At 38.9% G+C, this 12,726-nt stretch overlaps 1 protein-coding gene and 1 long non-coding RNA gene across 2 annotated transcripts in view; one reads left to right on the forward strand and one right to left on the reverse strand.

Moving 5' to 3' along the window:
• LOC141756172 (uncharacterized) overlaps nucleotides 1-12,169 on the reverse strand; it is a 28,030-nt gene extending 15,861 nt beyond the window's left edge. Inside the window, exon 1 of the long non-coding RNA XR_012591412.1 lies at nucleotides 12,065-12,169. This is a non-coding gene — a long non-coding RNA (uncharacterized LOC141756172). The remainder of the gene's footprint in view (nucleotides 1-12,064) is intronic.
• On the forward strand, nucleotides 2,360-9,041 carry lamp5 (lysosomal associated membrane protein family member 5). Its single transcript, XM_074616027.1, has 6 exons — nucleotides 2,360-2,936; nucleotides 3,661-3,839; nucleotides 4,560-4,691; nucleotides 5,115-5,211; nucleotides 5,977-6,165; nucleotides 7,873-9,041. Exons 1-6 carry the CDS (start codon nucleotides 2,885-2,887, stop codon nucleotides 8,046-8,048), a joined length of 825 nt encoding a protein of 274 aa, XP_074472128.1. The 5' UTR covers nucleotides 2,360-2,884; the 3' UTR covers nucleotides 8,049-9,041.
• Nucleotides 12,170-12,726: the final 557 nt, after the last annotated feature.

The raw sequence follows: 12,726 nt of genomic DNA on the forward strand, positions 1-12,726 counted from the left end.
CACAGAGTATAGATGTAAATATGATTCATTAGTGGTTGGACCATATAGCATATTATGTCCAAATACAAAAACAGAACAAGCAACAACTTATTTTACCATAAATATTGGTTTCTGAACCAGGGTCAGAAACATCAAAAATGTCAGAAGTCAAAGTGGGCAGATTTCACCACAGCTACTATCAGAAAAGATTTAGTCTGCCAACCAATATCCTCAGCCCCACACCTTCAGACCAAACACTACACTGTTCAGAATTTCCCAGTAAAATAACAGTAAAGAACTGGCAGCAGGGTTGCCTTTATGTTACTGTAAAATTAACATTATTATACTGTCGCTGAAATTTACAGCTTTGTACTGTTAATGAAAAATACAATTTGAACTGGTTGTTTTTTATTAATTTCACAGTATTTTACAGTTAATTTACTGTTTAAAGATACATTATATAGATGTTTTTCACCTTTCTTTTACATTATCTTACTGATTTGTTTTAATGCACTATTTAGGTTGTATTTTTTACATACATTTTAATAAACATTATTTTTTTGCCTAGATGAATAGACTTAGCAGGTTACAGACATAATAGTCACACTAAATACAATTAAAGGCACTCGTTAGGAAAAAGGCTATAATAGACTTGTTGACACTTTTCCCAAAATGTCTGTCTATATCTGGCTACAAGCACAGAATGCAAACCAGAACAACATGTGAGTGAAGAACAATAAAGCTAATTCACTGATTTTACAATCATGTACAATGTACAAGCCTCACATGTACAGATCAGGTCCCAGAATTAAACAAATACTGCATGAAACTGTTACTGATGATACTTTAGACAGTTGATCAGCAGTAAAGTGCTGTTTTTTAAGAAAGCATTATAGTTCAGTTAAAAAACGGCCTATGAGCGTAATTTAACAGGTTTTCTTTTGTATTAACAGTAAAGCACTGTTTTTAGCAATAACAGGTTAATACTGTTGAAATCCTGCTGTAAATTAACAACAATTGTTTACAGTGTGGTGCCCGTGCGTAAATCCAGAACCACGAGGAGGTGCAAGGCTGAACCTCTCTCGTGTTCACTGCACCAACTGCAGCTACTTCCAACACCACTTTTCTCAGTGTTGAGCAACAAACTCTCGCGCCGATTTACTTCCCCGGAGTTTAAAAAAAGGACGTCAAAGAAGCTGGCGGAGAATCCGATGTTGACTTCAGGGCGGATTCCAAGATCAGAAACTTTTCCTCAGGTGATAAAACATCCCCAGGTGAGCAGTAAGTGAACCCAGCATCCACAGCATCAGCTCCGTCAATGTGCGAGTTTGGCATTCTCAAATGAAAACCCAAAGTGCGCCATGCTTAAAAAGTGTTTGTCCGCCAAGATGATCACTCAGTTACGTTGCTTTTCTAAAAAAAATCACCTCCAAAATGTGTCTTGTGATCTTCGGTGACCTTCAAAAATCAAATGTCTTGCTTGCAAAGTGATCAGAGCATCCAGCAGCGTCTGGCTCTAATGTTCTCGTTACTGTACAACAACAGAGTGGTGACAATATATCCCTGCAAAAAGTTGCCATTTAACATCCGGACGCTATCAAGAGAGTACAAACGAACCTAAAGCTTTTTAACTACGACTGAATAATTGGAAAAATCAGCACCAATTCAAAGTACTTTGCGTAAACTATATGTGCGTATACATGCAGCAACCTGCCAGTGTGATACTGCAGATGGAGTGAAGCGCAATGTGCAACTTGCCCTGCATGCGTTCAGCAGCATATTGCCCCTCCTTTTGGAGGAGTGGGTGGGGGGTCGCATCAGAGGTGGAGGGGTGATAATAAATTGTGAATTATTTAATACAGCATTTACTTTTGTTGTGCTACAATTTTTAATGTGTTTCTTTATCTCTCAGTGTTGATTTCTAGATGGTCTGCCTTCTTCCAATTACTGATAAATAATAATAATCTGAATAAAATCTCACATGTGAAATGAACATAGTGTGAAGACTTATTGTGAACAGTATTTACAGTACTTTATATAAAAAAAAAAAAAAGGGTCAGATGAAGGCATGCCATTATGTGTGGCTAATTAGTATCAGAATTATGATTCGTAAAACAAGCCACAAATTATACCCTAGTGGTTCAGTGCCAGTTTCACTTGTGTCATCATTTCTGAAATGCTTCCTTAATAGCCTTGACACTCTCTACAATACCCAACTAGACACGTTTATGCTCTCAAATCTAGCTCCATGGAATAATATTGAAAAGAAGATTTTGAGATTTTTGCAGCACGAACTCAGCTGCAACCTTGCAGAAGAGTTTGAGAGAGAGGAGAGAGAGAGAGGGAGGTGAGGGAGGGGGTGTTTGTCGGCGTTTCCCTCCAGACATACATCATTTCAGCCCAACCTATACAGCTGCTACCACAGAGATGGAGACTACAGCATTGCGGGAATAAACCGAGACTGCACGCCGTGTTCCTTTTTCTCTTCCAAGAGACATTCAGGTGACTGGACTTTTTTCCTTTTCAAGAAGGACCATTATTCCTGATGTGTAATGATGTGTAGAGGAGGGAGCTCAGTCCTGCAGCTGTCACTGGGTTAAAAACCCCGTCAACCTTGGAGAGAGGGCGGTTCTGTTTTGCACGGTCACAACTCCTCGGAGCCGGCTGCTCCTGCAGAAGCAGAAAACCGGATCTCACGTCCAAACCTGGAGACATTTTTTTTTTGCTGCATTCATGATGATCTGAGAGCGTGACTATATACTGGGCGCTGAGTAGAGGCATTCCTCCTCTCTCTCTCTCTCTCTTTCTCTTCCTCTCCCCTCTCTCTTCCTTTCTCCCCTTTCTTGTCGCACAGGCTGCCCAGTCATTTAGCCCTCTTTGTACAGCGCAGTGGAAGCTGATAGCGATGGGACTACTTGGTTTCAGCACCACGGAGAGCGCCCGGCTTCTGCTGCTCGGTAAGAGAGAGAAAGAGAAAGAGAGTGTGTGTGTGTGTGTGTGTGTGCAGCTGTCGTGACTCCTCACTGCAGTGAGTCTATGTGTGTGTGTGTACGTGCATGCCTGTGCACCTTCTGTGCGTGTTCAGGCATGACAGAGTCTGAGTGTTTTCTGCCATATTTCACAGGTGAACACATCAGATCTGCTCCCTCTATACAGAGTCTTTTCAAAGCACACCTCTTTTCTTTGGCTTGTGAATGTACTTGAATTGTGTGAATTGATTACTAATTGGCCTTTTTTATAAATGCTCATTATAACAGTCTTTTTACTCATGGATTTTATATCTTGGTCTCTGTCTGTGGATGTGTGAGATTTTGTTGTCTGCTCTGTTGACCTGTTTTGTATTCTGCACTATGTCTGTAAAGCACTTTGGTCAGCTCATGTTGTTTTAAATTGACTTATTTCCTCCTAAAGTGGTTGAAACATGTTGCAGTTCGTCACTTCTTTCTGACGTTGTTTAGTCTGCAGCCAGTAGAGCGCTGTTGCTCCCCTGATACTGCAGATTTCAGTCTTCAGGGCTTTTTCACCTGATTTTGACTTTGCTGTGTGGAAACAGAGGTGATCCAAAAGATGTGAGCCAAACTAAGAGTAGCCCAGCTGTTTTTCTGCTGATTGTGCATGTTTTGGTATGTGTGACATAAGTGCCCCTCCACCTCCAACTCCTCTATTGTGTTGTGTCATCAGGAGTGCTGTCGCTGTCCGTGGTGCTGGCGGAGAATGAAGGAGAGAACCTGTCCGGTCTCTCCACCAACCCAGACAAAGCCATCTTCGCGGTCCGGGAGAACGGCACGACATGCTTGATGGTGGAGTTCGCCGTCAGATTCCTCGTGCCATATGACGTGCTCGCGCTCAATGGGATAGACGTAAGGAATCCCCTCGTGCATTTTAATACATGTGGATGCTTCAAAAGCTGCATAAAACATTGCTTTGTGTTGAAGACTTTATAGGTTTATTCGTCGTGCGTAAAGGCTGGTTGCAGCACTAGAAAACATTTTTGTTTTACATGCAAAATATTTTTGCCATTTATTAAAATTGACTGTTTTTGCTGTTATTAATAAGAATAATTAAGATGTCGAGTACATTAGAATTGTATTTGGAAACTGTTTTTTTGGGGGGGTGTAGTCGTGCGTAATTGCTGACGTCTTAGACGCATCATCAAGAAAAAATAACACGTTTTCCGATATCAAACTTCTTTATCATTAATTAAATCGACTTTTCTTTTGTTTTTTGCGTGTAAGAAGAACTCATTTGAATAATCTTGCTCTGCTTTCTGGATATTTGGTTACACTGTAAATTCGTGCGTAAAATGCTGACGTCTTAGACGCATCATCAAGAAAAAAATAACACGTTTTCCAGATATCAAACTTCTTTATCATTAATTAAATCGACTTTTTCTTTGTTTTTGCGTGTAAGAACAAATTCGTGCGTAAAATGGAGTGCGTAAAAATGGAATGCGTAAAAAATGGAATGCTAAATGAAATGCTAAAATGGAATGCTAGAACTCCTTCCAGCCACATTCCAATCAGCAATACGTCCATATGTGTCAATTTTTTTATTCTTGTGCCTGTTGTGTGTTTTTGCAGCTGATCACCGAGGTGGCATCGTTCACTCTGCCCACTGGAGCAGAAATCGAGGGGAAATGTGGGAGCACGGAGTCAGAGATCCACATCTCCTGGAAGAACAACGCCTACACACTCCGCATCTACTTCTCTAAGGTGGGTTGAGACAGCGTCAGAGGAAACGGCAATAATACATATACTGGATCATCACATGCAATTTATAAAGTCTGAATCATCTCCTGGGAATATCAAGACGCCAACACGTTCTCATTCATCAGTTTTCACAAATTTACTTTATAGTTATGTCATTTTTTTTTTTTTTTCCTTGAATGAAATGCTATTACCGATAGTGGAATCATGTCCTTTGTACTGATGTCATGAATTAAGGGGAATATTCTAGTTAAAGGCAATTACTTTATTCATCATCAGAATAGATCAGAGGACAGAAGCCTAAAAAGACTCGTCAAGATGGACATTTTTCCTAAGCACAGTGGAAAAAACTAGTTTGACGCTTGTGTGTGTGTGTGTGTGTGTGTGTGTGTGTGTGTGTGTGTGTGTGTGTGTATGTGCGTGTTGCAGGACTTCCGTGAGAAGGGCACTGAGGTGTGGAAGGTTAGCAAGGTCCAGTTCGTCTATGACACCTCGGAGACCTCGCATTTCAACAACCCGTACAACCGTGAGTCTTCCACCGAGCCTGTACAGCACAGAAGCAACTCAGCACATTTCCATCCCGCCTGCTTTGATCGCAACTTGCTGTCATTCATGTTTCACATTTGCATTCAGAGGGAATTAGAGGGTTGGTTGATTCATGCGTGGATTTACGACCCACGTATATCGAAAATTTCACTGGAATTACTACAGATTTTAGATGCACGGTGCATTGCAGAATGCCTTTAAAATGAAAAATACCAGTATATAAAAATACATTCAATTGTTTTACTTGATTTTTATATAATTATTATTATTAGTAGTAGTTTTATTTATTATATTATTATTGTGATATGTGAAAAATAAAAGGGGGACATTAATCCATTCTGCATTAATCTCTACCAATAAACTCGCCACAAAACATCTTTCATAAATCAAAATTTTAAAAAAAAAATGTATGAAGTTTTAATTATTTTATTATCAACTTTAAATATTTAAAAAATATTTTTGCATGTTTACTTTATTCTATTTTGGGACAATTATTTCCTATTATTTTGCCCTTTCTATTGCTTTTGGTCACAGTGGATCCACCAAATTATATACTGAAAATCGTCTCAAATTATGGAATTTGCATGAATATCGTTTTCACATAGGCCTACATGGAGGCCTATTACTCACACAGACAACACACACACACACTTAACACACACTTAACACACACACACACACACTAAACACTACAATGCCTTCATGCTTACTTCATATTCATTCATGACTCCTCCTGTCTCTCCAGCTGGGAAGCACACAGCCAACACCCACCGCCTGTCAGCCCTGGTGACCCCCGCCGGGCAATCCTATGTGTGTGCAGCGCAGCAGACTCTCACCCTAATCTCAAGCGACCACCAGAAGGGCGTCACCGTCTCCATGTATGACATCCAGATCCAGCCCTTCGACATCTCCTCTGACTTCATCTTCAGTGAACGTAAGAACAACCTATACCTACAAATTGCCACACTGCCACGAAATGCAAGTCGACCTTTGCCACGCACACACTGCCACTGTGATGATGATAATGCTGGGAAATCCTGGGGGGTGAGGTAGTTACAACTACACATCTATCTCTCTCTCTCTCTCTCTCTCTCTGACTCACACACTCCTCTCTGGGGGGTTATTGCTGCAGGATGAGGAGTTGGGGATGCAAGAGGGACAAAAGAGATGTAAAGAGAGAAAGGGTGGGGGTTAGGGCTTTATGAGTGCAGTAATATCCTTGCCCTCAATGCAGCTTTTATAGACATTCTCAATGTACCTGGCCGTCCTCTGAAGCCAATCACCTTGGAAGAATCATATGCTCTGAGCTGCTGTAAACTAGGCTGTGCTATGCTTCACTGCCTCCCTTCTAGTGTGCATTACTGCCATCCACAGGGAGAAACACCTTCAACTTTAAACCACATACACAGACTGTTTAGGTGTCCTCCTTCCCACCTTATAGCATGAAAAGATGTGTGAACGCCAACATGTCTTTTAACGTAGCACAAAATAGGAAAACAAAACAAATTGTATAACTGAAAGAGAGAAGAAGCATCTGTGTGAAATTTGTGTCATTTAGCGAATAAAAACCTCAATGACAGCTGCTTCAGTGCAAACACACACAGATGCTACCTCCATTTTTCAAATACTACTCACAGATGCATGCACACAACTAGCACGCTGCACATAATGTACACATGCCGTTATCAGCCAATACTGATGCCTGACTGACTAAACCTGTAAGAGGCAATGAGATTAAAGTGTGGTTCATACTACAGTCTACAGCTACTGATGATAACCAAGTAGTCATTTATTTTAAAATCATTCAGTTAAACTAGAAGTGAAACAATTTTTTGATTAATCTATTAGTCAACTGCCAAATTAATCCGCAACTGTTTTGATAATCAATTCATATTTAAGTATTTTTTTAAGCAAAAATGGCCCAAAGTCATGTGAATATTTACTGGTTTCTTTAATCTGTCAAAATATTTTGGACCCCTGGTCGGACAAAACTAATCTGAAGACCTCACCTTTGGCTTCAGGAAATTGTGAGTTGCTTTTTTCACCATTTTATAGACTAAACAATTAATCAAGAAAACAATCAACAGATTAACAATGAAACGTCAGGACAATTTTGTAAAATAACATGATATGATCATATCTAGCGCTGCAACTAATGATTATTTTCATCGTCAATTAATCTATCGATTATTTTTTTGATTAATCGATTAGTTGTTTGGTCTATAAAATATCAGAAAACGTCGATCAGTGTTTCCCAAAGCCCAAGATGATGTCATCAAATGTCTTGTTTTGTCCACAATTCAAAGATTTTCAGTTTATTGTAATAGAGGTGCAAAGAAACCAGAACATATTCACATTTAAGAAGCTGGAATCAGAGAATTTTCACTATTTTTCCTTAAAAAAATGACTCAAACTGATTAATCAATTATCAAAATAGTTGTCGATTAATTTAATAGTTGACAATTTATGGTTGCTGCTCTAATCATATCATCACAATCCGATTCCATTGAAAGGCATTAGAAAAGAATATTGAATCATCAACCAGCCCAAAAAAGAAGATACCCATGAATTCGGAGACCCTTGTCCGTCATGTTCAGTCACCTCAGTGTGCTGACTGTGTTCATTATTCCCCTTTCTGCAGCCTACAAGTGCATCACTGACCAGCGGGAGCGTCTGGAGGAGACCCTCCCCCTCATTCTGGGCTTCATTTTGTTCCTCATAATCGTCATCACAGTCACCGTCTACCACTTCCACCTGAAGCTGACGGCGGCCCAGCCCCAGCTGCCCAGAGATCGCTCCATGTACAAGAACATGTAGGCAGCAGCACGGCGGCGGCGTCTCCCTCAGCTCTCTCCAAAGCTAACCTGATAAAAGACTTGTCTCCTTCAAAGTCCCAGGCCTAAAACCACAGAGGAAAAGTACTGTGCGATGGACTGAATCCCCGACAGAGAAAAGTACTGGAGGCCTACTGGAACTTTTGAACAGCTAGAACACAAGTTAATGGGACAGCTCGGGGCCTAGCATGGATGTAGTTGCAGGGTAAACCCACCAAAACCTAATTCACCCGACTGCTGAATTGAATCTTAACGCCATAAATTCATAGTCTGTATTACTGTTATTAGAATTTTAATGAAAATAAAAACAGAAATTTATGCTTTTATGAAAATATGATTGACTTTTGTTCAGATTGGTGGTTGTCATCTGAAAAACACCAACTTGAGGTTACAGTTTACCTGTTTGTTTCCATCACTGGGACCTAGTTTATCATGTCAGCTATTTTTATCCAACTTTGAAAGAAATTTGCCAGAGCTTCTGCTGTCATTTTGCCAACTGTTTGCTGTCTTCTCCTCTTTCTCTCTCTTAAAACTGCTGCTAAATTATTTCAATACTTATTTGTTGGTTCTGTATTTGCTAATCTTGATATTTTTTTTGTTCAAGAAGCCCTTTTATTTCATTTTTGAATGCAGCCATAGTGTTTCACAGTGGACAAGTCTTGTAGTGTGTGCAGTGCAGTGGCATTCAGAGTCGCGATGTTTTTGCTTTGACTTCGACAAATCTTTTCTCCACGCCGATGTATGGAACATATCAAAAAAAAGGAAGAAAAACATCTGACGAAAATTCTGTACTAAATAGTGAGGAATTTATCAGAATGCCATATGAGAGTGTTTATGAAAAGAGAGGTTATTAAATTGAAAAAAAATAATATGTGTATAATATTTTCAGAATCAAAGTCTATGCATAAACCTCTGCTGATGCAATCTTGTGCAGTATTCTTCTGTTCATTGAAATAAATTGCTGGAATCATCTCTACACACCTGTCAAGTTATTCCTATTATCTATCACATTACTGCAGTGCACACTCTTCAATCATTCAAACCTTATTAAAAATAAAAAAAAGACTACAGTGATCAAATGAAATAGCGCAACTTGAAAAAAGGTGACGGATATTCCTGTCAGAGGAGACGAAGCAGGGATGAGGTATTGATTTTGTCGTCTGACTCTGGGCCTTCAAAAGGAAACGCAATATGAACAAGTCTAATTGAAAATAAATAAAGCATTTGTGTCAGCTACACCTATTTGTTTCAGCAGCGTGGGCATCATGCATCATCTTCAGTCACAAGTCATCTAAGTCAAAGCCCCTAATCCAGTTTTTCACTCAGATGGGCCACGTCACTCTTGGAAATGATCTTGAATCAATTGTCTTTATGAAAAAACAGCATCCCGTCAGAGATCAATCACTTTCTCAACTCACCCCATTCGATTTGAACGAAAAATGTCCCTACATGTTGACCTGTATGAGCGAGTGTTAGAACATAGTTTGATTAACCAGAATGACCAACCATATTGGATGACCACCCCTCCTAAAGACACGGATATCTTCTTTAAAAATAACTATATCGGTATGGTTTTCTGACCACCAGAAAGCTAACAAACAAGGTTATCTACAATTTCAATACTTTGGTACAAAATAAATAAGATATAGTAAATTAGGTGATTTTATTTGTCCTTAAATCTTAAAGAGGACCTGTTATGCATTTGTGCTTTTTCGCTTTCCTTCAGGGTGTTATAGTTTTTTCGTGCATGTAAAAGGTCTATAAAGTTACAAAGCCTTAAGTCCACGCCAAAGGGAGTTACTCTCCCCCACAGAAACACTGCTCCTGAACTGCCTGAAACACCTAGCTTGAAGTACTTTTCTTCTAGTTTGGCACGCCCTCAAATAAAGCTAGTTAGAGCAGAGCTGGAGCAGAGTCCGAAGAGTTTGGTTCGGTTGACCACTCACAAGAGAGTGGGCCAGCTGACCAATCAGAGCAGAGGAGGAGGAGGAGACAGGAGTTCAAACAGAGCATTTCAGACAGGCGGTGAAAAGAGGCTGGTATGAGAAAAAAAAGTGTTTTTTAAACATTAAAGCATCTAAACATGCTGCAGTAGAAACCCCAAAATACAAGTATGCACCTGAAAATAAGCATAATGGGTCCTCTTTAGTTTGCAAGAAACCCTGCTGATATGTGTGTTGCTCAACCGATCTCAGGCAACAAGAAACTTCAGGAGATGTAAAGAAGTGTCTACCTTATAACATCTGAGTTTATGCATTTTATTTTTTTGCAAATTAAGATTTAAGGACAAAAAAAAAAAAAAAATCACCTAATTTTTCAAATGTATTTATTTTGGACCAAAAGTATTGAAATTATGCATAACCTTGTTTGTTAGCTTTCTGATGGTCAGGAACACGTACTGATATGTTTATTTTGAAGAAAACATCTGTGTTTTTAGGTGGGGTGGGGACGGCCCCTGTCTCCTGATTGGTTGGTCATTCTGGTTAATCAAACTATGTTCTAACACTCATGTAGGTTAACATGTAAAGGAAAAAAATCATTTAAATCAAGGCAATAGAATTGCTCCCAATCTCACATTTAGCACCTTTAAAACCAGACCAGGCCCAGATCAATCCCACTACATCTGTACAAACCACAAGGGAGATGGTCTATGCGTTGGTGTGTTCATCCCATCATGTACATTTGTGTTGTGAGCTCACTATAGACTGTGTGTAATGACAATGAACGAAAGCAACTAACTAAAAAACAACTCACTCTAATCTGATTTATATTGCCACGTGTATTTAGAGTGATAGGAGTAGTTTCTACAGCAAAAAATACAATACAACCATCCCCAGTTTCACTGATTTTGGATGGTATAGGCTATGATTTGATTGACTCTTACACATTAGTCACCAATAAAAATCAGTAATGTCAGAAAACAGTGGAGGGTCAGAAGACAGTGGTGTAACAAATAGGCCACATTACCAAAACTACAGGAACAGGATAGATAGATAGATAAATAGATAGATAGCTTTATAAACACATAACATCTAATGATACACAAAAAAGCACATCAACATCAGTCAAAAATCACCAAATTATTAGAGGTCAATTAAACATGCAGGAAGATCAGAGAAATTAGAAATGCAGCAGACATGAACACAACAACACATTCACCTGGCCGAGGTTGCAACGACAATACATGAACAATGATGCACACAAAGTATCAGACAACAGTATCTTACAGTATGTTTCTTCTTTAACAACTTGAACCACTCAACCCCATGTAACCAAATGTTGGAGATGAAAGAGCTCTCAATCACCCCATCATTGGAGAACTGGTATGATGTAATTTATGAAATATTTGTAATGGAAATAATTACTTTCTCAATGAGGCTTCAAGAAAATAAATTTGAGGAAATTTGGAAGGAGTGAGAAAAAGTATATTTCCCCAAAACACCCTTCTTTTGTTTAATTTTTCTTTTTTTTCTAAATGTAATTTTTTATTATTATTATGATTTATTTTGTCTTATTTCACATGAAAAGCACCCCATGTTCTATTTGTGTGTTCCATAATTTCAGTGTAAAAAGTGGAAAAGTTGGTTCACTTCATATTTGTATCTAATTAAGTATGTTTATGTAAATGTCTGAGTAAAACCAAATAAAGGAAAAACAAAATGAAAAAAAATAAATAAATAAACAGCTCACAATCAACCTCATGACCTCATGCAACAACCTCAGCACAGAGAGGGATGCTGACCACCAATAAGTTAGCATACATGTTCACCCAAAGCTACAACAAATAAAGGGTAGTGTCTAGAAGGGAACCCGCGAATTGGGGAAACTCTCGCGAGATGATTAGGCATTGATCTCGAATAGTTGAGGTTAGGATAGGCGGCGAGTCTCGTGAGAGTTCTTGCAGATCAGATTTCACACAATTTGCGGGTTACCTTTGAGACACAACCCAAATAAAAAAAAACACACTGCCAAGCACATAATTATTTTTTAACAACTCACCTGTTGCTGAGCTTCATTCATTTCCAACTGTGGAGCCGACATCCTCATTTGGAAACAAGTTCTTTGAACTTTTCTCCTGCAATAGTCCTTGAACATTACACAGAATACAAAAAGAATAATCTAGCTATATTTTCACATTTCACTCTCTATCATGACTCTTGTCGTCGAAAGTGTTTAAAGTCCATCGTCTGCGACCTTTTTTCCGCAGCAAACATTCCGCTACTTTGACAAGCAGCTGCAACAAATGTCAATAATGATGTCAGATGTTACATTCAAGTGTATCCGGTAAGAAACACCGACGGTGAGCAGCATGCACCACACAGGGGACCTATAGACCGGATACATCTAAACTCAATGCAATATTTTTTTTGTTACATAACACCTATTTTATCTATTTAGACTTGTCCACACTGCTAGAATTAGCCTATAATATTGAGAAAGAAATATTTAATTTTTATTCAACTTATTGTTTTGCCTCAAAACAGTCACATTTAAAGATCTTGACTCCCACAAACACCTCCTCAGGTTGTTAAAATCAAAGAACTTGACCTCATTGTCCTCAATGGTAGCTATGACCATAGACATGGCTATGGCTCTGAATTAAAGCAGCAGTGGGTAGAAATGGAGCAAATATGATTAAAAAAGTTATTTTTATAAAACGG

This window comes from Sebastes fasciatus, chromosome 18 (genome assembly GCF_043250625.1).
Source record: "Sebastes fasciatus isolate fSebFas1 chromosome 18, fSebFas1.pri, whole genome shotgun sequence".
Taxonomy (NCBI): domain Eukaryota; kingdom Metazoa; phylum Chordata; class Actinopteri; order Perciformes; family Sebastidae; genus Sebastes; species Sebastes fasciatus.

Bases quoted from the DNA above. Each gene is read 5' to 3' on its own strand.
- lamp5 (XM_074616027.1), top strand. From the start codon at position 2,885: ATGGGACTACTTGGTTTCAGCACCACGGAGAGCGCCCGGCTTCTGCTG. The intron at 3,840-4,559 runs GTAAGGAATCCC...GTGTTTTTGCAG, and splicing joins TCGCGCTCAATGGGATAGAC to CTGATCACCGAGGTGGCATC. The intron at 4,692-5,114 runs GTGGGTTGAGAC...TGCGTGTTGCAG, and splicing joins TCCGCATCTACTTCTCTAAG to GACTTCCGTGAGAAGGGCAC.